At 57.1% G+C, this 26,926-nt stretch overlaps 1 protein-coding gene across 2 annotated transcripts in view; it reads right to left on the reverse strand.

The window, feature by feature from the left end:
* ZFPM1 (zinc finger protein, FOG family member 1) overlaps positions 1-25,902 on the reverse strand; it is a 28,524-nt gene extending 2,622 nt beyond the window's left edge. Inside the window, exons 1-9 of one of the 2 annotated variants that reach the window (XM_048958728.1) lie at positions 25,800-25,902; positions 13,392-13,523; positions 11,119-11,214; positions 3,771-3,904; positions 1,672-1,774; positions 1,022-1,231; positions 696-920; positions 344-439; positions 72-221 (exon numbers count right to left, since the gene is read on the reverse strand). In XM_048958728.1, the coding sequence (XP_048814685.1) occupies positions 72-221; positions 344-439; positions 696-920; positions 1,022-1,231; positions 1,672-1,774; positions 3,771-3,904; positions 11,119-11,214; positions 13,392-13,523; positions 25,800-25,839 (1,186 nt within the window). In that variant the 5' untranslated portion in view covers positions 25,840-25,902. Of the gene's footprint in view, positions 1-71; positions 222-343; positions 440-695; positions 921-1,021; positions 1,232-1,671; positions 1,778-3,770; positions 3,905-11,118; positions 11,215-13,391; positions 13,524-25,799 lie in introns of both variants that reach the window. The other variant, XM_048958727.1, reaches the window with a different exon arrangement.
* Between the last annotated feature and the right edge of the window lie 1,024 nt (positions 25,903-26,926).

The raw sequence follows: 26,926 nt of genomic DNA on the forward strand, positions 1-26,926 counted from the left end.
ACACAGCCCTCGCTGGGGCAATGCCAAGTGGCCCTAGGGGGGCTGGTGTGTGAACCCTGTCCCATACGCACCAGGGGTGAGGGGTTTGGCAGCTGGCAGTGCTGGCCCTGGTGAGTACACCTCTCCCTTAGAGCCCGGCTGGCAGATCATGTGGTTGGTGACCAAGTGGCTGTAGAGGATGTCCCGTGTGGTGGAGATGAAGCCACAGCTGTGGCAGACCCCTGCAAAGGACACAAAGTGGGTTTGACCCATGGGCGTGGGTCCCACCGCAGGATCTCTCCCTGTCATTCCCATCCCCTGGTGCTGCTATCCCCTATGGGCACACCAGGCAGTGCTAACTCACCGTTGAGGGTGTCCGTGTGCACCTTCAAGTGACGTTCGCAGTTGGCTTTGGTGGTGAAGGCAGACAGGCAGATCAGACAGACAAATGGACGCTCCCCTGCAAGGCAGACAGAAGGACACCTCAACACTGAGGGACAGGGACCATGGGGACAGCACAGCTACACCTGCTCCATCTTTGGCTTTGCAGGTGAGCACCAGCTTGCAGAGCGCTGCCCCAGATTGGTAATCTAACTGGGGAAGACCCTCATCTGGCTGCAAGCAACCCACAGCCTCCCTGTGCCTCTGGCAGGCCGGCTGGCTCCCTTGTGGTCCCCGCTGTCCCCAGGCTGTGCCACGTCATGCCATGCCCATACCGCTGTGGCTCCGCATGTGGATTTCCAAGGAGCTGGCACTGGGGCAGCTCTTCTTGCACTGGGGGAAGGGGCAGACACGCTCGTTTGGGTACGTCTCCTTGGGCTTCTCATCCACAGCAGGTGAGCCCGCGCTCTGCCGACTGGCACAGTAGTACATCAGATGGGCTTGCAGGTTGCGCTCGCTCCGGTACCAGATCCCGCAGTCCTTGCATGGGAAGACGTCCTCTGCAAAGGGAAGGGATGGATGCCAGGGGATGGGATGAGCACAGAGATGAGGACGGGCATCCCCTTGGGGACCCCTCCCCTGGCGTCACCCCAGCACTCACTGTTCACCACGGCAGTAGCCAGGATGGCAGCCATGCCCGCCTGCTGGGGCAGCAGCTGGATGTCGGAGTGCAGTGCAGCCGGGTAGGGTGAGTCTCCAGGCTCTGCCTTCACAGCCTGCCTGGGGATGGCAGCCGGCTCAGCCACCACGAAGGCGCACATTGGCTCATCCTCCTGCACGGCACGTGTGGTCCTGCACCACACGGCATCATCTGGGGGCACAAAAAGAGAGTGGTCAGCATTACGCCCCTGGGGCCTGGTGCCCAGCCCTGCTCCCGGCTCCTGGGTGCTCTCCCTCCCCCGTGGCAAAGCCTGGGCTCGCCTGGAGGTGGCAGTGTCAGCCCACGCCTGATGGGCACAGCTCCACACTTGCAATACTGCTTGCACTGAATCTTGCAGTAACGTCTGCATTAAGCCTTGCAGCAGTGCCTGCACCAATGCTTGCACTGAACGCTGTGCTGAATCCTGCACCAATGCTTGCAAGGCTTCCAATGACCGCTGCACCAGCATTTGTAACACTCACACAAAGCACTGCGCTGCATCTTGCACCACTACCTGCACTAATGCTCGCAACAAGGCTTGCAGCCAGCACTGCACCAATGCAGCCCCCATCATCACCGTGCCAACCCCTGACCCCAGCGCAGGTACCAACCCTTCCTGTAGATGACAGCGTTGGCATCAGGCTCTCCAGGCACCAAGGGCAGGCGGGACAGCCAGCAGCTCTCATCCCCCAGCACCAGCGTCACGGGTGGGCTCTGCTGTGGGCAGGGAGGGGTACAGGTGAGCATCAGGGTCTTCGTGGCACTGGGACAGCAGGGGACAGCAGGGGACACTGGCATGCCCGTGCCAGCGCTGCACCCTGTGCTGCCTCCCTGCATCTCTAATGAATATTAATGAGCAAGGATGGGAGTGGGGGGGTGGGGGGGGGGGGTTGGAAATTAATCTGCCTGATCCTCTGATGGCTGCCGCGGTAACGATATGAAATCTAATTATTCCTCCCAATATTTCTAAACCCTCCAACTCAGACTGACAGTCACAGCCGGTTTTAGGCCTTATCGCTGCGAGGAGCCGAGTGCTCGCAGCGTGATAAAGCTCACTCACACACACACACACACACACACACACACACAGGGGCTCACACACGCGTGCACACTGCACCAGTGCACACGCAGCACTGGGCCTGCAGGAAGTTGCCCTGGGGAGCAGCTTGGCTCTGTGCACGGGGTACCCAAGCAGATGCAGCTCCCTGTGGCATTCAGGACCCTGCAGCACCCTCAGGTGCTCCCACTCCATCCACAGCCATAGCAGCAGCTGCCCGTCTGCAGCCCATGCTGAGAACCTTCCTTGTTTCCCCTGAACAAAGAGGTCAGTGTCTCCGTGCCGAACTGGCCCTGATAACCATCAGAAACTCTATCTGCTCTGCATCCGCCCGGGCTGGTGTTAGCAGGGCAGCTCCCCCCAGCAGGCATCCTTCCTCGGGGGAAATGGGATGGGCACCGAGTTCCCCTTGCATCCCTTCACTGGCGGTTTGCAAACCCTCCTGAGCAACTGAGTTTTGGAGAGCACTGCGGGATCCCCTCTGGGGATGCAGCAGGCATCCTCCTCCTCCTCCATCACCTCAGCCACAGTGCCATCATGCAGCAGGGAGCGCGAGCGATGCTCCTCATGCACCAAAGGCACTCCGTGTCCCCGATTCCCACTAAAACCTGTGTATGGGCTGGACGTCCAGCTGCAAGATGGCATCTGGGGGAGGCCCCCTCTATCTCCCCCCGCCGCCAGCAACAATGCGAAGGGACCCGAGGGCGACAGCCCATATCAGGGATGGGGCTGCGATTCCTTCCTCGCTTCCCCAGGCAGAGATAGGAGGGAGGCGAGCGGCGGAGGAAAGCAGGGCTGGGAATCATCAGCCCGCCTCGATAAGGGAGCTGCTGAAATGGGAGCAAAAATATTTAGACAATAAATGAAGTATCAGAAAAAAAGCCGCGCATATCTTTAAGGAATCAATCATCCTGTACCGGGTGTCTGGACACACGGCGCCAAGCGGGAGATATGGAGCCAAACTGGGCAGATAAGGGTTAATCAAGGATTTAATTCGGCAAAGATAAACAGGCCTGAGCTTAAAAAAAAAGAGAGAGAGAGAGGAAAAAAAGAAGAAGAAAAAAAAAAAAGAGTGAGGGAGAGTGGAGGAGGAGGAGTGGGGATGGAGCCAAGCTGAGATCCTGGCTGCGGAGCCCCTGGGCTGGAGCTGACCTGCATGGCTGCAGGGAGGGGAAGGATGTGTGAGTGTGCGTCTGTGGGGCCCCAGCCTCTCCATGCATCCCTGCACACCCATGCACACCACCCGCACTGACAGAGCAAGCACGAGCCACCAGCAGCCTCTGCTGGTCCCAGCTCTGCGACGTGAAACTCCAGCAGTGGTGCCCAAAACCAGCAGAAACCCATCCTTCCCAAAGGCTCCCAGCCCCTCTCTGTACCCCTGCTCGTCCCTGAGGTTCCCTTTGTGCCCCAAATCCTCCTGCACCCTGACCCATCTCTGTGAGAGACACATACCTGCCAACAGCCCGCTTGCACTGCCAGGGGGACCACCAGCCTCTCAGCAGTGCTGCTGTTCCAGGGCACCCAAAAACAGCCAGGGGATCCCATACAATCCCAAAGCTCAGCACAGGGAAAATGCCTTCCCAGGAAATCCCTCTCCTCAACTTCGCTCACTGTTGCTGCAGGGCTTTTCCCACTCCTATAAGTGCTCCTTACCGCCTCGCCGTGTCCTGGTGATGCTGGCTCACTGTGGATGCTGCCCTGGAAGGGTCCCCAGGAGAAGCCTTCAGGGAGGCTCTGTCGGGCTCGCACCCGACGCTCCCCATCCTGCACCACCAGCTCCAGTTCATCTGCAAGGAGAAGGATGGAGTCAGTCAGTCCCATCCCCATCCATCCCCATCCATCCCCATCCCCATCCGTGCCCGGAAGAAGAAGAAGAAGGTTCTATGCAGGTATTGGGAAAATCCCACCACCCTGGGTTCCCCAAACACTGGTACTGCAGTTCCCAGGCCAGGGAAACCCACAGGTGCCCAGCTTGGTGGTCCCATAGCAGTGCTGGGGGTCTGGGCACACCGTGGTGCAGCAGAGAGGAAGGAGCGCTTCCCATCCCCGCATCCAAAGTTGCAGCGGCTTCAGGGCTTAATGGCTTTGATTATCTGATAAGGCTCTGGTTTAATGGGTTAGATAACATGTTAATACACTATGAAGGCTGCTCTAAAATGTTTTAACTGTGCCTTTGTCTTTCGGAGCGCAGATAAGATGGCAGGTAACCAATACTGGGATGTATGCGCTCTGGCTGCTCCGTGCTGTGAGGATGCTCTACAAGGACACCAAGCTGCCACGAGCCCCACGCTGGGATCCTCCTAAAGCCACCACATGTGTTGGGTCACAGTCCCTGCTGCCACCACAGCACAATGGGGGACATCAGTGTCGCATCCTCTAAAGGGCTTTGCAAAGCACTGGGGTCCCACAGGCAGGGAGAAGGCTGCGCTGGTTGGAAGGCAAATTGCTTTCAGGGTTAGAAACGTGGGGAGGAGAAAATGATCCCATGGCTGCCGAGATTGAAATCTGATGTGTTTATAAGCTGGGCTGACATCTGGATCCTCTCTGTGCTGGGGTTATTCCAGGTGAGCATCAGGTGCTGTGTGTGGGGTTGGGGGGGGACGAGCGCTCACCCAGCCACGTGCTGGCACCTCAGGCTCTCTCTGTCCCCTGCCCTCTGTCATCCTTCCAGATCACAGTGTGATGGAAAGAGGGGAGAAGAGAGCTGGGAGAGCCTATAGGTCCATTCCCCAGGGCCCAGATTCCCTATGGGCTGGAGGGGGGATTTCTGGCTCACCGTTGCCTTTGCCACCCTGCAGCCCAACTGCTCTCTCATGGAAGCCGTCCCCATCCTAACCCAACTGCCACCCCCCACACACCCCAGCATTGCCCCCCTGTTGCCCCCCTCCCCCCATCTCTGTGGTAATCAGCAGCGTTTGGGTCAGGAGACCATGTCTGTGAGATAAGCGTGTTCGCCTGACACTTCCCATGTCAGAGCACTTCATCTTCTGTGTATCAATCCCCAGCAGAGAAAACACGCAGGCGCTGATAAAGAGAAAACCGTTCCAGACTGGGGGACAAAAATAGAGTCGGCCCCATCGTGGAGCACACAGCAGCATGGGCTGCCTGCTGGCACCCCCAAAAACTCAGCGTGGGGATGGTGCTGCCTGGAGCCGGGTCTGCTGCTTGTGCTTGGATGGGAATGCTATTAGATCCCCCCCCCCCCATGGGGACACGGGGTGACAGAGAGGTGGCCAGCTGTGTCCCTATGCTTGTCACAGCACCCAGCAAGAGGGAGAGGAGGAAAACAAGCCCTGCACTCAGCCCCAATGCACTGCAACGGGGACGTGGCACACAGCAGTGCCACCCCTTGGGGACGCTCGAGGTGACCGACACACACACAGCCTGGACGGTGGCCTCAAGGAGCAAAGTCTGTGTACCCCACACTGCCACCGCTGCTCGGTGTCACCACCCCGTGGGGTGACACAGCCCTTTATCTAATCTCACCATCGGGTCCCGGTGAGGTGGAACCACATCGATAATGCAGGAATTCCCATCTCCGAGATGATTAACCAAAAGGGGCAGGGATGGGGCTGTGTGCTTTGGGTCACCAAAAAGCATGGAAAGAGAAAATAAAAAACAACCACCCCAACCCACAAAGCTCGGTCCCAACAGGTGCCTCTACTCAGGAGCTGTGTAGGATCCCAGCATCCACCCCAATGCCCCATCACAAGGAGGCAGGCACAGCCTGGGGACACGTCCCCATGCTGTGGTGTTTGCCATGGGGCTGGCAACTCCTTCTCCCCCCGGCGCTGTGCTCCAGCTTATCTCCCCATCGAGATTTCAAAGAAATGGCCCAGGCTATGCTGGAGAGCAAAGATTAATCCTGTCATCGCCCCGCTGCTGGTTATCGGCTGATAAATGAAAGAGAAAGGCTGGCTGCCACCTGCACCTGGGGGCTGACGGGGTCCTGGAGATGAAGGGACAAAGGGTGACCTGGGGTGACACAAGGTGACACAGGCACTTCTCCTCCAGGAGTAAGGAGAAGGGAAGGACGAGGGCTGCCCAGCTGGTCCCATCCCAAAAGGCTCCCACGTCCCTTGCCCAACGGGTGTCCGTGAGACTTTAATCAAATTTGAATGCATCAGATCTGCCCTGGGACAGGATCTCTGATTTGAGGACTCGGAGTGTTTGCAGCTGCCTGGATACTATCTGGATAAATACTGCTATCAGGGAGTCATGGGACTGCTTCCCAGCACCATGCATCACTCCTATTAATACTTGTGTCCCAGCCCCCAGGGCCAGGTCTGGGGGTCACTGGGGGCCTTCATGCCCCAAATACACCAAAATGAGACATCCTGGATAGAGTGGAAATAAGACATCTTCAGTGATGCCTGAAACACAGGGCCAAACAGATGCAGCCCAGCCCATGGCTTGGGGATCCCTGAAGGGCAGGCCGAGTCTGTCTGTCTGTCTATCTATCCATCCATTCATCCTGTCCGACCACCCATTTGCCCTTACATCTGTCCACCCATCCACCTAGCCATCTATTCACCCACCTCTCCATCCGTCTGTCCATCTGTCTATCCACCTATCCATCTGCCCATCCATCTGCCCATCTATTCACCCATCTGCCCATCCGTCCATCCACCTGTCCGTCCATCCATCCAGCCATCCATCCCTCTACCCATCCATCCATTCATCCGGCCATTTGTCCACCTGTTCATCCATCTGCCCATCCACCCACCTGCCCACCTGTTTGTCCACCGATCCATCTGCCCATCCATCCACCTACCTATCCACCTATCTGCCCATCCTCCCAGCCCAGGAAACGCGATCCGAGCGCGGAAGCGGAGCCCCCGAGCCCCCCGCTGCTGCTTTCCGAAGCCGTGAGCGCGTGCGGCGGAAGGAATAAATCCTGACAACTCAACTAGCGCAATGATGTGATGGCACCGCGCCGATAAGATGGAGGGAGCCGATTGGGAAGAGTCTTAAGCTGCAAACACGCAGCATCTCCACTCTTCACCTCCGCTCACAAAGGGAAATCTCTCCAAAGGGGCTAAGGAGATTATCCCGGCTTTGCCGTCCCGGGTGCTCGAGTAATCAGGGCAGCCTTGGGAACAACAAAAGAGTGAGCGGGGCTTAAATTAGAGCAGGCGAGGACGGGGGCTCGGGAGGCTCTCACCCCTCTCCAACTGATCCCAGGCCACTATGGGACAGCCCCGACCCCACGGGTGGCTCAGATCTGTAGCTTTGGGCTCCGTTAAGGGGGGGTGTTGGTGCATAACTGCTTGCTGCCAGGGTCGGGGGGGGGGGAAGAGTTCTTCTGCCCTTATCGCTCCCCACCATCGCTCACCATTTATTGATTTTTTTTTTTTCTTTTGCCACGGTACAACAGCAAATCTTTATCGTGCTGAACCCTGACCCTGGTTAATGGAGGAGCTGTTACCTACCCTGAGCAGCACAGCAGGCAGAGGGGGGGGAGGGAGGGTGGGGAAAGGAGGGCACAAGGCTCCGCTCACCAGCTGTGCTGGCACCGGCCATGCCATGCTGTGCCCACGTACCCCAGGGAGCTGCGATGCCCTGCCCCACAGGATGCATCCCGACAGCTGGGTTTGCCTTCAGGGCGTTGCTGCGTCCCACAGATGGATGGGGCCACGATCCTAAAGGGTCCCCATCCTGCATCCCACCAACGCATGGGGTGCGGTGCCAAGGGGAAGAGCAGGAGGAGAAGGATGGCTGCACACGGGCAGCTTGGAGCTCCCTTCTCTAGCAGACCACAGTGGTTGCTGTGGTAGGAGATGCCATCACACCTCATTCCAGCACAGAACGGGTGCCCTCCCTGCCAGGACATGATTGACCCCACAGCTCTGTGCTGCATTGAGTTTGCTATGGGGTGGCAGCATCAATCATTAGGAATACAACCAGAAAACCCCCTAACAAAAACTTTCTGTGGGGCAGATTTAGGGGCAGACACACATTAATCTGTCCCAGCAATGCCCCCAGCCCACCCTGAACCCACCAACACCATCCCAACTACCCCGAGCATCTCACCAGCCCACGGCGTGCCCAAGCAGCAAGGTGACAGCCACATTCCCAACGTCCCCAACACGGGACAAGTGTCACCAGCCCTACTGCAGCCCCAGTGCCACCACAGAGCTCTGCCATGTCACCGGCAGGCTGAGCACGGGGGGCAGGACCCCCATCTGACGGGGCTGCCATCCCAAACCCCAACTTCTCCTCCTTCCTTCCTAGCAATCTACCACAAACACAACTCTCTGCCGCTCAGCCCGGCTCCGGGCGATAAAAGAGAAATAGCTGGAATTATTTTTCCCACCCACACATACCATTGTGGAGGGGAAGGGGGAGTGCAGGGGCTGTCCGTCAGGACGAGCCGTCCCTCCTCGCCGTGCCCTGCTCACCCCGATAATAAACCTTGAGGTTTGCACACCAGCTCCGGGCGGCGAGAGATTATTCGGGCAGGAGTCAGGGCGCAGATAAACACAACCGAACGACTGAGGGAAAGGGGGGGGGGGGGTGGAGGGGAAGGAACAAAAGGGAGAAGGAGAAAAAAAGAAGTTTGTAGTTTTAATTAGATGGAGGGGGGAAAAAAAAATGGCACTGAGAAAGTTATCTCCATGCTGGAGCTGGGAGAGCACGTGGAGATGGGCAAAGATGGATATGGGGATGGGGGCAATGTGACCCTCGGAGCCAAATGGTCTCATGGGGGGAGGGGGGACACTGTGCCCCACACCTGGGTGACACTGTGGGGATGTGAGCAGGTGATTGCTATTGGTGTGGCATAGTGCCTGGACTTGTGGGTTTCATTTTTTTTGGGGGGGGGAATATTGGTGCATGATGAGGGATGGGGATCTGCAGGACCTTAAGCACAAAGCAGCGGCCTCCCGGGGCTGCAGCCTGCCGTGGGGATTCTCTGGTGTCTAAATGAGGCTGAGCTGCCTGTAGCTCTATTCACCAGGCCAACACCTAATTCAGAGCCACTCGCTGTGCCCCTCCAGGAGGCAATGGGGACTGGGAGGGGATACAGCCCTGTACACCCAATTCTCCCCACTGGAGAGGGGCTGGAGGCTGCAGTGCTCCCCACATCACCAGCTCTCAAATGGGTGGGAAAGGTGCAAAGACAGGGCTGGGGGAACGCTGCTCATGGGATGGTCTAAGGGATGGGATGGGTGTGAAGCCCCCTCTAGGAGCCACACAGTGCCTGGTGGGCATGGACAGCAGAGCTCCCACACCAACACCTCTCCAGAAAGTGCCCTGAAGTGACCAAAGCGCATCCGGGCAGCAATCCCCCCTCCAACACCAACCTGCCCCGTCCATCTGCAGCGCTCCCAAGTGCAGGAGTATGGATTCCAGTTATCAGCCGTCCACGTATCAGAACCCTCTGCCAACAAGGTCATTTCAAAGATAAAAAGAAAAGACTCAAACGCTCTCCTCCCCCCAGCACCTCCTGCGCATGAGGCCGAGGAAAGCCAGGATGGTCCCCACAGGGGCAGTGCAGCAGACAGGCGATGAGGTGCCCGTGTCATCCCATAGGTTAACCCACTGGAAGAGCATCCCAAGGGATGAGCACCCACAGAGCCCTGCAGACCCCCGAGACCCCATGGGGGTGCAAACAAAGGCGCCGGGAGCAGCCCACCTCCCCCCTCCTCCTCCCCACACCGCATCTTCGCGGCTGCCATTGCTGACATACGGCGGATCCTGCCAGATAAAAAGAAAATTCAGGCTGCTCAGAGTTTCCCTTTTTGCCAGCTCCATCCCTGATAAGTGCAGAGCCTGCAGAGCGCCTGATAGACGGGCTATCGCGGCGGTTGGTGCGAAAGGAACACCCTATCGCTGCAGCATCGCCGGACCGCCATCAACTCCCAGCCACACAGAAATTAATACTACTCCAATTACCAGAATAGAGATGGGCTGGGAGAAGGCGATAATAAAATCTCTTTTACATAAAGAATGCAAATAACCCGCTGCGGAGATGGGGGGGAAGGGGAGGCACGGCCGGAGCCGGGCGCTGCACTGCGTGGTGCTCATTTTGGGGGAGCACGCTGCAACCTGCTGCAACGAGACCCCAAGGAAGCCCCTACAGACCAGGCACGGAAAAGGGACGGGGTTTGGGATTGCTGGGATGGGAAGGGTTGATTTTAGGAGCGATGCATCGCGGTCATGGGGACAAAGGGCCAGAGAGGAGATAAGGAGGAGCCGGAGCGGCCTCGCAGCTCCTTCCTGCAGGAAGGAATGGGGGTATCAGTGGGGCCGCTGCGTGCTTCCCCTCGGATGGGGCGGGATGGGGAGCGGGGCCCATCCGTGGGGATTGGGGCAGCTGCTGCACACGTGCATTGCTGGGCAGACCTTCCCAGGGCTCTGCATTGCACACGGCCGTGGGGACGCAGCGGGTGTCCCCATCCATTGCTGGGCTGGGGTTAGCTATCCGGCACTGGGGTCACCCCTTCCCGTCATGTGCAGTGGGGAGGAAGCGTGCTGCTCTGAGAGGCTGCCAATGGGACGCACACAGCCCATCATCCAAAGCACTGCACGGCCACCCATCGGGGAACAGTCACCCCGGAGCCAGCGGCTCCCCATTGCGCACGCACCCACAGGCCTAATCTTCATGGGGGAATCCTGACCTTCTCCCCATCGGTGTGGAGGTTTGCAGATAGGAGTGCGATAGGGCACGGGGCACCCAGCGAGCGTGGCACAGAGATAGCAGTGGGGAGATAGATGGCTCAAGCTGCGTCTTGGGGTTTTGATAAGCATCGCAAAACCACTCCAGTGGTTACCAGGATGTCTGCAAAGTGCCCTGTGTGCACATGGGGCAGGACAGAGCTCTCGCACGCTGCAGCCCTGATGGCTTTTATGGCCCCAATGGCAAAGCAGGGGACATGGGGCACTGCGCCCATCACCTTCTGCATGGAGCCTGGCAGGAGGCACGATGCTTGCAGCATGCCCCAATCTCAGCCCCACTTCTGCAATAGGAGCACACAGTGATGGCCGCACAGGGACCTACCTGGCCCATTCCAAGAGCTCAGCTCCTGCGTGTTTTCTCCAGGATCTGACTTCTCCGTCTCCTTTGGGCTCTCAGGAACATCTTTGCACTCCGCCTCTGCAGCAGAAGAACATGAGATCAACACGGAGCACCCCAACCCATGGCACACACCAAGAACCCTGCACTTCCCCTGTACCCAACCAAATCCATGGGGACCCCAAATCCATGGCACAATGCACCACATCCACGGGGACCCGAAACCCACACAATACATAACATCCACAGGGATCCCAGAGATTCATGGCACAATGCACTACATCCATGGGAACCCCACAACCCCATGGCGCAACGCACCACAATCCATGGGGGACCCCACAAGGCATGGCACAGTGCACTACATCCACGAGGATCCCAAACCCACACAACGCATCACATCCATGGCCACCCCAAACCCATGGCCACCCCAAACCCATGGCCACCCCAAACCCATGGCCTAATGCACCACATCCATTGGAACCCCAAGCCCACACAATACATGCCATCCATGGGGACCCCAAACCCCATGGCGCAATGCACCACGTCCACGGGGACCCCACAAACCCATGACAAAACACGCCGTATCCAAGGGGACCCCAAACCCACACAATGCATCACATCCACAAGGACCCCACAAATCAATGGCACAACGCACTACGCCCACGAGGACCCCAAACCCACACAATACACCACATCCACGGGGACCCCAAACCCATGGCACAACACACCACATCCACAGGGACACCAAAACCTGCAGCACAACGCCCCACACCCATGAGGACCCCAAATCCACATAACACACCACAACTACGGGGATCCCAAACCCACAGAACACACCACATCCATGGGGACCCCAAACCCAGGGCACAATGCACCACATCCATGGGGACCCCGGTGCCCCCACCAGGACCCACAGCCCCACGTCACCCGCTGCACTCTCCCGTCACGGCTCTATTTGTGGCGTATTCATAGCAACTTGATAACAATTATTTTCTCCATTAACTGCTGCTGGAGATGAGGCAGATAAGAGCCTATCTGCATATGACAGTGTGGAAGATTAGTGCCCAAAGTACATGTTTGCCTTCGTCCCGGGCGGATCACCCGCGCGGAGCCCAATCGATAGGCACCGGAGCGAACACCCTGGGGTGACGTCACTGCCATGGCAGATTATTAATACAGGTGATAAGCGGAATGATTAACATCAAATAAATCAATCACCGGGTATAAAAGTCCTATTATTTTTGGCTATAAATCAAAGTGCCTGGCATATTGATTTTTATCCATCTCGCTGAAAGCTTTAGTGGCCGTTATTGCTGCTCGGCGTTATCTCTGCTATCACCTCTTTATCGAGCCGGGCCAGTGCCAGGTGCAGCTCTGCGCCCGGCTCCCAGCTCCGTGCCCCCATCAGATAACACTCCCCACTCCTAAGAAGACTCTGCCTCCATGGGGCTGACCCCTGGTTTTGGGGTTGGGGCGCTCGCTGGATTCCCCGCTCCCTGAGCCCACGGTTTTGGGGTTGGGCGCACGCCGGGAGCCTCTCGGCCAGCCCCACGCAGCGTGCCCTGCTGCTGTTATCTCACCAGGAGGCTGATTAGGGTTTGCCCCCACCTCCGCAGGAAGGAACTGAAGGGCTATCTGGGCCCCAGGGTGGGGCAGCAGGCGGCAGGCAGGCGGCACCGAGCAGGAAGCGGGCGGCAGCGGCACGGCTCCATCCCCATCCCATTGGCTCCATCCCCATCCCATTGGCTCCATCCCCATCCCATTGGCTCCATCCCCATCCCATTGGCTCCATCCCCATCCCATTGGCTCCATCCCCATCCCATTGCACAGATGTTAACCTCAGGAGTCCCTCTCTACCATTGCACCCTTCCCCATTACAGTGCCAACATATAATGCACCCAGGATCCCAACCTGCTTTGGGATCCAGCATAGCCCCATGTGTGGTCTAACCTCAATGTGTCCAAATTGTCCCCAGCTGTGGATCCTTACATGTCCAGAGTCCACCGAGAGCATCCTCATTCCTGGCCACCACATCCATGGACCATCACACATCCACAAGGACCCCACAAATCAATGGCACAGCGCACTAAGCCCACGAGGACCCCAAACCCACACAACACACCACATCCACGGGGACCCCAAACCCGCGGCCCCCATGGAGCCTCCAGGTTCAGCATTTTGCTGAACCCTCCACTGAACCCTTAATGGGATGCTCTGCTAACGGGGAACAAACGGTGATGACATGCGGGGGCTCTCACCTTCGCTGCTGGGGGGGCTGCAGGCGTCGCGCTCCGCTGAGCCCTCACGCTCCGAGGTGGCCCCATCCCTCTCCATGGGGCTCTGCTCGCCTGCAGCAGCATCCTCACCTTCCTCCATCGCTCCCAGGGAACCTGTGGGGCACAGAGGGTGGTCAGTGGCGTCCATACTCATTGAGGGACCCCAGAAAGCATCGCCCATGGTCCCCCACACTCTGCTGGTGGGGGCCCCAGAGAAACAGAGAGGATGCAGGTGCGCATCGTCCCGCTGTGCTGGAGGAAACTGGGGAGGCGTATTGGGTGGAAACAGGGTGTGAGCAGGGTGGCTGTAGGGCACGTATGGCACAGGGCAGGAGGGACGCGTGCAGGATTATTGCAGGGCACAGGAGGGATGCACACAAGGCTGTCAACGGCAGGGTGCAGGAAGGATGCACGTGGGGACGTGGCACGGTGCAGGAGGGATGCACCGCGGGTACCTCGCCACCCCGCCGTCCCCATGGCAACGCAGCATCCCAAATTAAGGCACACCCCCAGCACATGGCACAGCGGGCAGGGAGCACAGCAGTGGGATGGGGCTGCGGCCCTCCACCGCTCGCCGTGACTCCAGGCATGTATATTTACAGCGGGAGAACAAAGGGCCATAATCTATACAAAGCAGACAACAATGAGCGTGAATAAAGAGGCTGCCGGAGAAGGGAAGGCAATTTATTCTAATTCTGCTAATTTCAGTTCCAGCACAATTAAAAAGACTCTGATAATATTCAGAAACAATCGCCGGCTAACAAATCGTTTCTCTTGCGGTAAATGAAACATTGTTAGGCTAATTTTTTCTTTCACGCCTTCCCAGCTCTCGGGCTCCTGATAAAGTTAACCCAAATCGTGCTGCTCCGGCACAGCACTGCCACAGAGGGGTGGGGAGGGACCAATGGGGACGGAGCCGTGTGGCAATGGGTGTCCCAATGGGCGTCCCAATGGCACCACTCTACTCACATCCCACCTTGAGAGGCAATGGGGACAAAAAACCATTCAAAAAAACTCATTTTTTGAGAATGCATTGATATGGGATGCCTACAGGGAAAGGGTTGCACTGGCTGGGGACAGGTGGTACCCACTGCATCTGGACCCCCATCCCCAGGGGTGCAGCATCCTCAAGCAGCATCCCAGCCCCAGGCAGGGAAGCACCGATGGCTGTGGGGCTTAAAGGAGCCCTCGGCTACGTTAAGAAAAGTAAAAAGGGGTGAAAAAGGAGGAGGGGGGAAAAAAAAAGAGGGAGAGAGTGGCGGAGCAGAGCGTCATTTCTGTGGGATTGCTGGGAGCCCTGCGCAGTTATCGCCGCACACAGCCTCCCTCCGCTTGCCTGATCTGTCTATTCTTCATTAAGCAAATACGCTGAAATGGAAATGAAAACATAATAGCTATTTGATTTTCGGCGAGATATTTTGCATATTGGTTCGGTGCTGATAGCGGAATTTCATCAACTCCCTTTTTTCATGCTTTAAAACTGAATTACTGAGGCTGGCTTTACAGCGATGGGAAGAGCCCAAAAGCGCTCTGCTCCGAGATCCTCCGCTCGGCGATTAACTCTTCTTCCTCCTCCCTCCTTCTCTCTCTCTCTTTTTTTCCTTCCATGATAACAAGGAGTTTCATTCTCTGAATCACAGCGGCTGTAAGAACTCGCGTTGAGGTGCGTGACGGCGTGCCAACACTGGGGTGGGCGCAGGGATGGGGTCAGCACCAGGGCCCCCCTCAGCCACACCACCAACCCCACACCTCTGCACCCCCAGAACGAGGAGCATTGGCCACCCCTCGGCTGGGATAGCTCCAACATCGGGGAAAAAATCAAACGAGAAAAGAAGAGGGGACTTTTCCACGCTGCCAAAAGAGAGACCCTGGGCGCTCTGAGAGCAGGCACGCAGACAAGAGCAAAGCGATAAGGGGCCGCGATAACAGATAGAAAATAGCAACAGATCCAGACTTTCCCACCGGCTCTGAGCAGGGGGGAGGAGGAGGAGGAGGAGGAGGAGCCCATGGAAGCGGTCCCGCGAGCTGCAGCACTGCACGTGTGAGCAGGGGCGACCTGCTGGCTTTTATCAGCACGCATCAAAGTTCAGGTGGAGGTTTAAATAAAAGGGATCGGCACTGCCCAGTGCCCAGAGCCACGGACTGAAGGCTGACCACACTTTTCACCCCAAATCACCTAAAAGATCGTGGGGATGGAGAGCCTAAGCACGTGATATAGTGGCCTCCTGGTGCCCAGAGATCTCCTCCCTCTCCCTCCAGTGTCCCCGTTTCTATGGGGTTGAGGTCAGCATCACAGAACCACGGGCACAACTATGGGGTCAGCTGGCAGCGAGCAGCCATATAACAACCTCGTTCTTCGTTTTCACCACACCCTTCATGCTCCACTTGACATTCTGAATTAAGAAGAGAATTCAGCTCCAAACGCAGAGGAAAACCAATCCCAAGCCCCGTCAGCCAGGCGAGCATCCCCACCAGGTTCTGGCTCCCAGCGCATGGAGCACCACAAGGATGGGACGACGGGTTGCTCATCAGTTGCGCTGCAATGGAGATGCAGGGCCGTGAGCCTGGGTGCTTTGGGGGCAGTGCAGCAGCCTCCCAATCCCAAATCTCTCTTTCTCCCAAACCAGCACAAATTTGCAGAGAAAAGCCACAGCCAGTAGCACTCCCTGGACAACCCGCTCTCTCCCCAGTCTGTATCAGTTCCCATCTGCACCATCACCAACTGGATGCCCCCAGATTACGCCCTGTGCCAGCCCCCCTCCCGCCCCATAAAGCCATCCCCATCGCTGTGCAGCAATTTGGCCACATCCATCGCTGCACGGGGATTCCCCAGGGTCTTGTATTGAGGTTGTGCTGCAGCCGCTCCGCAGCACGTGATGCCTGAGGAGCAACCTGGGCTGCAGGGTGATCCAAAACCACCGCTATCTGATGGGCCAGCAGCCCACACTTCTCACCCAATTTTTTTTTCCCCGGCACTTATTAAGGTTTCTTTTCCAGCAGCCCTAATGCTCTGCATGGCCTCGGGTGCCCTGAGCAGCACAGGAGGTGCCAGGAGCTGCAGCCAATGGAGGTTTTGGTGGCTAGGAAATGACACGAGTCCCCAAAGGGCGTGCTATCTACAGGGTTATTCTGTCCTCCCCTTGGCTGACCTTTCTCACCTTAACCTGACCGAAACTGCAATATAGTCCTCAGCGATGCGGACTCGCTCATTTTGGGGGCAAACGAGCACTTTTGTGCACAGAACTCTCCCTATCAGCCCAAGCACAGGTTTGGAACGGCATCCCCTCCCCTCCTCCCCCCCCCGAAGATATCAGTATTTTTAATATCAACCCCATGCATGGAGCTGATAATGTTGGGGCCAGCCCCAGCTGTACCTATCTCGAATCGGGAGCCCTTCTCTATCGCGCTCAGATAAACTCACCCTGCGGCTCCCTTGTGTTAAAAGGGTGAGGAAGAAAAAAATAATAAATATATATGTATCTGGGGAGGTGCTGGGGGAGGATGCTTATGTCTGCACCATAGAACAGAGAGTGCCTTGCTGCCGGGGTGGGGGACGCTCTGTTGGGTCCCTCACAACGCACAGTGATCCCAACCCAATGGCTGCAGGGGACGCTTGCATCCCTAAAGGAATGCTCTGAGACCAAAGCAGCGGCTCTATAAACTCCACCAGCAAGAGGCTAAGGGACAACGGTGAGATGTGGGTGGCACCTCTCCTACGGCATGGGTGCAGCCTCCCTGTGTGCGCCATTGGGATGGCAACCCAAGGCCGCTCCACGCCTCCTGCATCCTTGAGCATCCCCCAAAGCAAGCGGGGTCCGAACGGGGAGAGGCCCCACAGATCCCCCCCCACCCCAACCACCCCTCTGTGTTCTACAGGTTCCCTTGGAGAGACGGAGGAAGACGATGGGAGAGCAGAGCCCATCCCACGCTCCACATGGACACCCACGGCGATGCTCACCCCAAAACGCGCACGTATAGAGCAAGAAAAAGAGAAAAAGAACAGAAAAAGCCGAGCCGAAAGGCAGAGCCTGAGAAAAACCAGCCCTGCTGATAGGGGAGAGATTGGTTTCAGCCGGAGCTGCTCCCCCTGCCAAGTCCACATCCTATCTGCGCGGGGTGCAGTTACTTAACATTCATCACCGGCTGAACTCTGTAACTTTATCAGCGCCCGAGCATGGCGCCATCGCCGAGCCCAGCCATTCCCGGCGCTCAGATAGGGCCGATAAACCGCTGATAGATTACAGGAGATTGTTTCACTTCAGGGGACGCGATTACTAATACTAATAGCAGAGAGCCCGCATCGTATCAAACAGCCGCCGCGGGGCGGGGGGGAGCGGCCGCGGGGGGCACGGGGAAATAATGAGAAAGAAAATACAGGAACAATGACAATGAAGTGACTTTACGTTTCAGATGGGGCCGATAAGGCCCTGATAGATTTTTAAGAGAGGAGAGAGCTTCTAATAGAGCCGTCCCCGGCGCATCAGATGGATCGGAGAAGATTGCTGCACAAAAATGGGGATGCGATCTGCTGCTGGAGGATGGGGGGGGGAAGGAGATGCTGCTGTAATGCCTTCATGTGGGGGGAAACTGAGGCAGCACCACGCGGGGCGCAGGGACACGAAGGGATGCACAACTGGGATCAGGTGGCACAAGCGTGTGGTCCAGGAAACGGCCCCAAAAGCATCAGGGAGCAAATGGGCCTTGGTGAAAGGGACTTTTTTTGGGTGAAATGTCTCCATTTCCGTATTTTTCCTTGGGATAATGGTGTCCTGCTCCTGTGCAGGATCCCGGCGTTATGAGGCCTTGAAGGATGGGAGGGGATGGGATAGAGAGGAATGGGGATGAGGATGGAGTGCGATAGGGATGGGATGGAGGCAGGACGAGGATGGGAACGGTGCGTGATGGGAATAGGGAGTGATGGGGATGCTCACCCACTGCACAGCACCACGAACACCACAAGCAGCAGGTGACAGAGAGGCCACAATTCACACACTGTGCCAATCCAGTGACAAATCGGACCTACACAGGGCCACCCATCACCTCTCACTGCTGCAGGTCCCTAACCTGGGGAGCCCCAAATTCCTCCATCCAAAACTGCCAACATCCAACAACTGCCAGCAAAAGGATGGGGCCAGATCGTGCCCTCAAGTCTGAAACTTCAGCTACCAACAGCATCACGAGAGGACGAGGGTACAGCAGGATGCCCACCAGCCTCCAACATCACTGCTGGGGATGCTCCCACTCCCCCAGCATGCCACCAGTCCCAACTCTACGATCAATAACATGAGGACAAGCAGGGATACGGAGCACAGCACATCCCTGTGAGGCACAGTGTGCACTGAGCCATCAGCTGGGCTCCTGCATCCCTCGCTGCTCCTGTGGGTGCACAGCCCCCAGTGCCCTTTGCAGCCCCCCTCTGCCCCCAGCAGCCCCCAATGCTGGGTTGGTGTCTGCACACCACGTGTGCTTGGGTTGCTTTTCTTTTTCTTTCTCTCTCTTTTTTTTTTTTTTTTCCTGTTCTTGGCATTTTGGTGGAGCGAGATAAGGGTAAAAAACAACAGAGCTGCTCGGAGAGTGAAAAAGGGAGATAGATAACGCAGATACCGACTCCTACACAAAACAGTCCTGGCTTTATCGCTGCTTTTTATCGCAGTTCCTCTAAAAAAAAAATAAAAAAATTCAAGAGAACAGCCCAACTGGAATGGGGCAGCACATTAAAAAATGAACTTTATACTGTTTGCTCTTTAGTTTTATATTTGGATGAAACAAACTGAGATTCCCACAGCCGATACCTTTCCCTGTGCTAGGAACCAAAAAGCCTGCGAGTCCCGACGGCTCTGGCAAGGATGGTTAAGGGACATCAGCAATATTTAGGAAAACACCCAATAAGAGTGATTTTTTCAAGGCACCGGGCAGGAGGGGCTGAGCATCCTTAAGGCTGAATGGGATCATGATGAGGATGTGCCCATGGAGCGAGGCTGGAACCATGCAGCAGCATCCCAGGGCTGAACCCAACGCACAGAGCACAACCAGCAGATGCAGAAAAGAGACAGGAAGAAGTCCTGGAAGCAGAGCTGGGGGGGGTGTGAGGAGGTCCAGAAGGAAAAGCGTCGCCAAGCGCAGCAAGCTGGCTGCAGTCCATTGGGAACAACCACACAGCACGTGGCACCACGGCAATGGGGGAAGCCGAGCATCCCCACGGCACGCAGCAAAGCACGGTGCCAGCAGGTCCCAAGTGGCCAAGTGCCACCATCCTTAGGGACACAACGCTCGAGGCTGGGGATGCAGCACAGGCAGCCTGGCTGCATGAAGCCACGCCATACATGGAGCGAGGATGTAACCCGGCTCACAGCACGGCCCTGTGTGCTGAACCCCAAAAGCTGCTGCCCGCTGTGCCCAGCCTCACCCTGAGAAGGAGGGAAAGGGAATGAAAAAAAAAATATAATAATAATAATAAAAATGGACCGGAGGTTTTTCCCCTCCCCTCGCGCTCCCTTCCCTACCTTCTTTTTGAAAAACATAATTTATCTGTGTATTATCAAGAAATCCAGACACTTTAATCAGTGAGCTATGAAGTCAGTATTTCCATTCTTATCTAGCGGAGGAGTGGAAATGGAGAGCAGATAGGCAGCTCCGAGCCGGGCCGTGGTGGGGAATGTTAATGGGAGGAGCGGCAGAGCCATTGGCTACCGAGCTGCCGCTATCGCTGCCATTATCACAGCCTTATCGCCGCAACCATCGCGGCGCAGTAATGGGGCCAGTTCAACTTTCCGCATTATCATAGAGCTGGAAGTAGCGCGAGAGGCCTCGGCTGGGAGATGGAGCGCCGTGAGCTGCCCCGAGTGCTGGGAATGGGGCTGTGCCCAGTGTGGGTGGCACCGAGACGACGGCACGGAGCTCGCTGAGCCCAAAGGATGGCCACCGTGCGACCCTATCGCATCAAATGGGCAGAGAGAGAGGAAGAGAGAGAGAGAGGCTTGCTTCCTATTCACTGGGAGATGTCAAGAAAATATGTTGATGTGAGAAACGGGAGATAAAGAATTATTTTAGAGGAAAAAAAAAAAAAAAGAGGAAAAAAAAAAAGCCGTGGAAGGCTCTTATCGGGAGTGACTCATAGGCACACACTCCTTAACCCCGCTGCAGCCCAAGGTCAGCAGTTACATTCCTTTCAGCATTTCATCCCTTCCGAAAAAACATGCTGCTACAGGAACAATGCGCAGCCTTCACTGCGGCGGCTGTCGGAAGAGGGAACTTTATTACCCCCGAAACACTTGAACTTTTCTGATAAAATATGGAGCAGGACAGCAGCCTCACTGAGCACGGGCAGCCAAAACTCCTGAGTCAGGCGGCAGCGGCGGTCATGGGACACAACCGGCGAGCTGTGAGTTAGAGGAGACCTCCCCTTCCCCCAGGAGCTGTGGATGAGGCCTCTTCCCTTGCCCAAAAAGGCTCCACTTGACCCCAAACTGCAGGGTGCAGCAGCTCTGCCCCAGGCTCGGCCAACACCGCCGCTCCCAGCCTGAGTGCCATCCTTGCAATGGACGTGGGTGCCATCCACCCCAGTGCTGTGCATTATATCTCCGCTCCAGGATGACCCCATCTCACGTCGGTGGGAATCCGAGATGGGGACACACAGAGGGATGCAGGGCATGGCGTCGCCGCGTCCACAGTTGCCTTTGGGATGTTGCCATCCAGTGCCCCTCTTCTGCCCTATCCACCGCTCTGTCTGCCACAACACCCCCGAGGACATCACGGCTCATTCCCAGCCCGCATCACCAGCCCACAACTCACAAAAGCCTCATAATCCACCCAGGGAAAAGAGTGACCTCACCAGCCTGCACGCAGAGCACAAATCCTGCAGACAACCCTCTGACTCCAGGTGCTGGGGACAGGGATGTCCCAAAGCACAGTGTCCACCTCCGTCAGAGCGCTGGAAACGGTCCTTGGCTCACCATGGTTCTCATCCTGCAGGCAGTGGGGAGCACAGCATGGGGCTTATGGGGACGGCAGCTTGGGGACAGACCTGTGGAGGGGTCTGAAGTTGGGGTAGCAGCCCACACAAGTCCAACAACTGGCAGAGCATGGCACAGCACAGAGCGTGGCATCCAAATGATGATCGTGACACGGGGAGGCACAGAAGTGAGGTGTCCCTGTGCCACCATCCACGGTGACAACCCTTCCCCCAACCCCAGCAGATACGAGGTTGCCTTTTTCCAACCTCACAGCATCACCTACGGTTGGCTCAAAGCCCTCACCCTGCCGTCAGCAGTTGGTGGCCATGCAGGATCAGACCCAGGATGGTGGGATGTTCCATAGCACTGCTGGCCACATCCCCACCATCACAGCACCAACGGCCTGGCCTGGGCCACCCCACCCTACAAAGATGCTCCAATGGGTCCTCACCTTTAAGCGCAGCTCCCAGGGCGTCCCAAGGGGATGGCAGCAGCTGGCTGCGGGGGCAGAGGTGCCACGGGGCCCTGCCAGCACTGAGTCACAGCTGGCAGGAGCTTGGAGGGGTTTGCACAAGAGGGGAGGGGTTGGCACGCGGGGTGGCAGCGCCCATGGGAGCAGCAGCAGAACCCTGCAGGACGTGGGGGCCGTCCCCATCAGCAGGACATGTGAGGGGCTGTGCCCCCCCACCCCAATCTCACAGATAGGACCGGTTTAGGGAGGTGCTGCTTATCCTCAGGGGTCTCCCTGCAGATGAGGGAGGAAATCCTCCCCAACCCCAGAGCAGGGGGGGGGAAAAGCATTGTCTGCCACCCACTCCTCTCTGGCAGCACGGATGGGGAAACTGAGGCACGGAGGGCGGTGAGGATGGAAAAGTGCAGCAGCAGAACAACAGGAGGGGGGGAGGGGGGGAAAGGATGGGGGGAGGAAAATAAGAAGAGCAGAGCGGAGGGAGTTAGTCACCTGCATGCTACCGAGAGGAGTGACGCAGAGCCAACAGCGGGAGGAGCACCGGGAGGATCAGAAACGGCGGGCTGACCGCTGGCACCAAACATAGACCCCAGCACCGGGGTTCCTGCAGCACCCACAGCCCCACTGCACTGCAACAGAGGAATATTGCCCCCCTCCCCCCCCCCCCCCCCGCCAATGGGGCTCGCTATCTAACACCATCACGCGGCAATTAAAAAGTATCCACAGACAAAAATACGACAGCCCTCCCCCCCCGCACACCCCCACGCGCGTTTGCTGCGCTGAGCAGAATCGGAGATAGAGATCGGAAAAGAAAGTCAGTGCTCGTCAAAGTAATGCAACATCTGTAGGTGATAAGCTCGGCTTCTACTTGAGGCTGCTTTGCACACGGGGGGTGTGTATGTGTGTGTGTGGGGGGGGGGGGGAACACGCTGAGAAATAGCAGCACATGCACGCAGCTGCCCCCCATCAGGTAATTAAAGCACCTGCATTAATCACAATTGCAAGGGAAGGGAGCGTGGGAGCCCTCCTGCCCCTCGTTGCTGTGTTTGTTGCTGCAGCGAGCGCTGCTCCAGCCTGGTTGGGAGAGATAAGCAGCCCTTATCTGCGCTGGCGATCTCTATCAGGATGGAGATCGGCTGCGCTTATCGGAGCGCAGATCTGCTCTGGCTGAGAGCAGAATTGAAAGGGAAAAGGGGGAAAAAAAAAAGAAAAAAGAGAAAAACCCACAGCCTCCTGCGACGACAACAAAAGTGCTCACTTCCAGCTCATTTAGGAAGGAAAATAAAATAAAATAAATACATTTATATACTAAAAACGGGCCTCGGGGAGGTGCACGGGTCAATGTTATCGCCCCCCCATCGCAGGGCTGCGTGCCGCCAGCTGCTCGCTCATCAGCCGCGCTCCTGCGTTTGAAGTTAATAAATATCACGGGGCTATCAGCACTGGGGATCGGCTCCTGCGCTCTATCAGCCCCTCACATCTATCTGCCAGCAGAACAAAAGGCTGAAAATAAAAATAAAAAAATATATATAATGAAAGAAAATAAAGCGGTGGCAGCTGCAGGGAGCTCGGCATGTGTGAAACGTGGTGATGGAGGGAGGAGGGGGAGGTGAGCCACCCCAGGGGGGTAAGAGCGTGGTGTAGGGACAGGCACACAGCAAGGGGATGTGAGATGGAGAATGGCAACACGGCGTGGGGATGGGGACAGGGGGAACAGCACATGGGATGGGGACATGGCATGGGGAATGGTAACACAGCATGGGGATGGGGACATGGCACAGGGAGCAGCACATGGGATGGGGACATGGGATAAGGAGCAGCACATGGGATGGGGATGTGGCATGGGAACAGCACATGGGATGGGGACGTGGCATGGGGAATGGTAACACAGCACGGGGATGGGGACATGGCACAGGGAACAGCATATGGGATGGGGAATGGTAACATGGGATAGGGAACAGCACATGGGATGGGGATGGGGACATGGGATAAGGAACAGCACATGGGATGGGGAATGGCACACAGCATGGGGACACAGGGAGACGGGATAGGGAACAGCACATGGCACAGAGACCCTGCAGAACACAAGAGCTGGATGCGATGCTCCCATCAGCACATTCCCATGGCGTGGCAATGAGGGGGGGGCAGCCCCAACCCCTCCCCAGGGGGGAGAGGAAACCTTCGGCACACACAGAGCGGAGGGGAAGGTTGAAGCGGGCGGTTAAATATAGTCCAGCGTCTGATCTTTGTCTTATCACTGCCAGCAATCAGCCGCGATCTCCCCCTTATCTGTGCTGCACATCGGGTTTGTCAAATATACATAATGCAAAAAAAAAAAGAAAAAGAAAAAGAAAAGAAAAAAAATAAATAAAAAGGAGGAGATGAAGACAAGAGAGGGAACATAGCGTCACTGGGGAAAATAAAATAAGCAGATAGGGATCTGGAGGAGGTTTTAATGCTCCAGCCGAGATGATAAAAAGGATAGACTTTGTGGAAACAGGTCCGGTCTGTACATGAGAGGAGTCTGGTTACCAGAGCCCTGATTCATGCATACTTTCCCTCCTCAGGAGAGGGCTGTCGGAGGCAGCGCAACGCGCTCTCGCGGCGCTCCACGTCTCTAATGACTGTTTTCATGTTGACACATACAGGAAGGGTTCCAAGCTTTCAGCTTTTAATCGCTTTTGGCCATCGCTGGCGGCCTGAGATCAGCCTCCCACTGTATCAGAGCTTCGCATCTCTGCAGTGAACGGGGGGGGGGAGCCGCCCTCACCCCATATCCCCCCCCCACCCTCCACATCACCCCCCCAGCACCCCACATCCCCTCTGCACCCACTCCCATCTTATCCCGTTTTCCCCCACCCGGATGTCCAAAGGGACCCGGCTCCATCGCCGGGGAGCAGAGAGAGAGGAACCCGCAGAAGTTGGATAAAAGGAAACGGGGAATAATCAAAAGGGAAAGAGAAAAAAAAATAATAAAAAAAACAACAACCCGAGGAGGCAGCTGGGACTATTTTTAACTCCAGCCGGGTAAAAGTCTGCTGAGCTTTATCGGCAGAACAATCACCCCAGGCAGGGAAACAGGTAGGTGCAACTCAGCCTTGCAATTATTTCAAGAGAAAGATAAAGCCCTATTATCACATGGTGGCCAGCCTTCCCTATCCTCCCATCTCGGCCTTATCGCCCGCTTCCATCGACTCGAGGGGGAGAAAAAAAAAAGAAAAAAAGAAAGAAAAAAAAAGCCAACAGAGAGAGGAAGGGAAAACGCAGCCGGCGGAGCCCGACAGCCAAAACTTCCAACAGTTGGGGGAATTTCTCATAAAACGCAGCGACGAGCGGCGCATCCCAGCCCCGCATCTCGCGGACCCACGGGGGACAGCGGCCGAACGGGGATCCCGATTTCCACCCCCCCCCCCCTTCCTTCCCCGGAACGCGGAGAGGGAACGCACGACAAAGCGGGATGTCCCGTGGAGGTCGGGGAACCCCACGCGGAACCGAGAGCCCCGTGGGCGGCTCCGACGGGTGGGAGCGATACGATCGGCATTGCAGGGCCGTCCCGACAGAGCGATGGTATCTATCGGGCCGGGACTCGCGGAGCGGAATATTTGCAGCGCTTATCGAGGGCACCATCGGGAGCGGAGCCGAGGGGAGGGCGGTGGGCAGCGCGGTGGTGGTGGGGGGAGGGGGGTTGTGGGGGGGTGGCTTGAGGGCAGAGGCGGAGTGTAAAAGGGTAATGAAAAATAATTAAAAGAAACGGCGCGTACTAATCACGAATTATTAAAAATAACCGAATAACAAAAATGAGAAAAAAGCCAAATCATCATCGTCATTAAAAATAATAATAATAATAATAATAATAATCAAGCCATTAAAACGGGAATAAAAAAAAATTAAACCAGCCATTTAATTGAAAAAAGAAAAAAAAAAAGGGGGGCGTGCGATAGGGCGAAGCGAGCGGCCGGTGGAACTCACGTTTGATCTGCCGGGGGTTGCTCTGTTTCCTCCTGGACATCGCTCGGCTCGGGGCGAGCCTGGCGGCTGGGCGGGCGGCAGGTGGGTGGCGGCGGGCGGGCTCCCGGCCCCTCGCATGCCCGCCCGCCCCCCCCGCGCTGCCGGGCCGGGGCCGTAAGCGGCACAGCGGAGCCGCAGCCGCCGCCGCCGCCGCGGGATTTTCTCAATGGGGCGCCCGGGACGGCTCAAACGCGCGGAACGTTCCACGGGGGCGTGGCCTCCCCCCACCGAGGCCGCTCATAGGCCGCCGCCCCTCCCTCCGGGCCACGCCCACCGGATGGCGTAGTGCCGCGCGGCGCGGGGCGGGGCTGTGCGTGTGTGCGGGGAGCGGGGGGGGGGGGGAGAGGAGTCGGGATCGGGGTTCGGTGCGAGCCGGCAGGGCGCTGCCTCGGTGCTGTGGGGTCCTGCCCTCGTCTTTTGAGGGTCCTCAAGCCCTCCTACGTGTCCTCCATTGGGGTCTCCAAGCGCCGCCTCGACCCCTCCCAATTTGGGGTTCCGACGCAGCTTTTTGGGAGCTCCGGTGTACCGCTATGAGATCGTCAACAGTTTTGGGGTGACGCGGTGAGGCTTCAGTTCCCCCTTGGAATCCCGGGCTCCTCTAAGCCCACACATAGCCCCCACAGAGGGACACTGTATGGGGAGTCCCGGTCCCGCTGTGCCCCTCTCACATGGGGACATCTGGGGACATCTGCTCTGCAGGGTGACATTTCGTCCTGCCCACCCCACCTGAAATTCGGTGTTCCCGCAGTGCCTCATTCTGCTCTTCCAACCCTATCTGAGGATGGAGAGCCCCCCAAAATCCCACCAGGGTTCTTAGGGCAGTGAGAACAGGTCAGGGTGCAATGGGGATGGAGAGCCCCCCAGAATCCCACCAGGGTTCTTAGGGCAGTGAGGACAGGTCAGGGTGCAATGGGGACAGATGTTGGCACCTCTGTACCAGCCCTCAGTGCCAGCACGTGCAGCTAGTTTGGGGCCAAGCAGGGTCAAGAGGGGGCTGCTTCCATCGTGGGCCCATAATCTGAATATTTCTGCTGTCAAAAATAACCTATGCCAGCAAAACCCAGCCCTTGGAAACTGCAGGACCCCTG

The sequence above is a fragment of the Lagopus muta genome, chromosome 12 (assembly GCF_023343835.1).
Source record: "Lagopus muta isolate bLagMut1 chromosome 12, bLagMut1 primary, whole genome shotgun sequence".
In the NCBI taxonomy this organism is placed as follows: Eukaryota; Metazoa; Chordata; class Aves; order Galliformes; family Phasianidae; genus Lagopus; species Lagopus muta.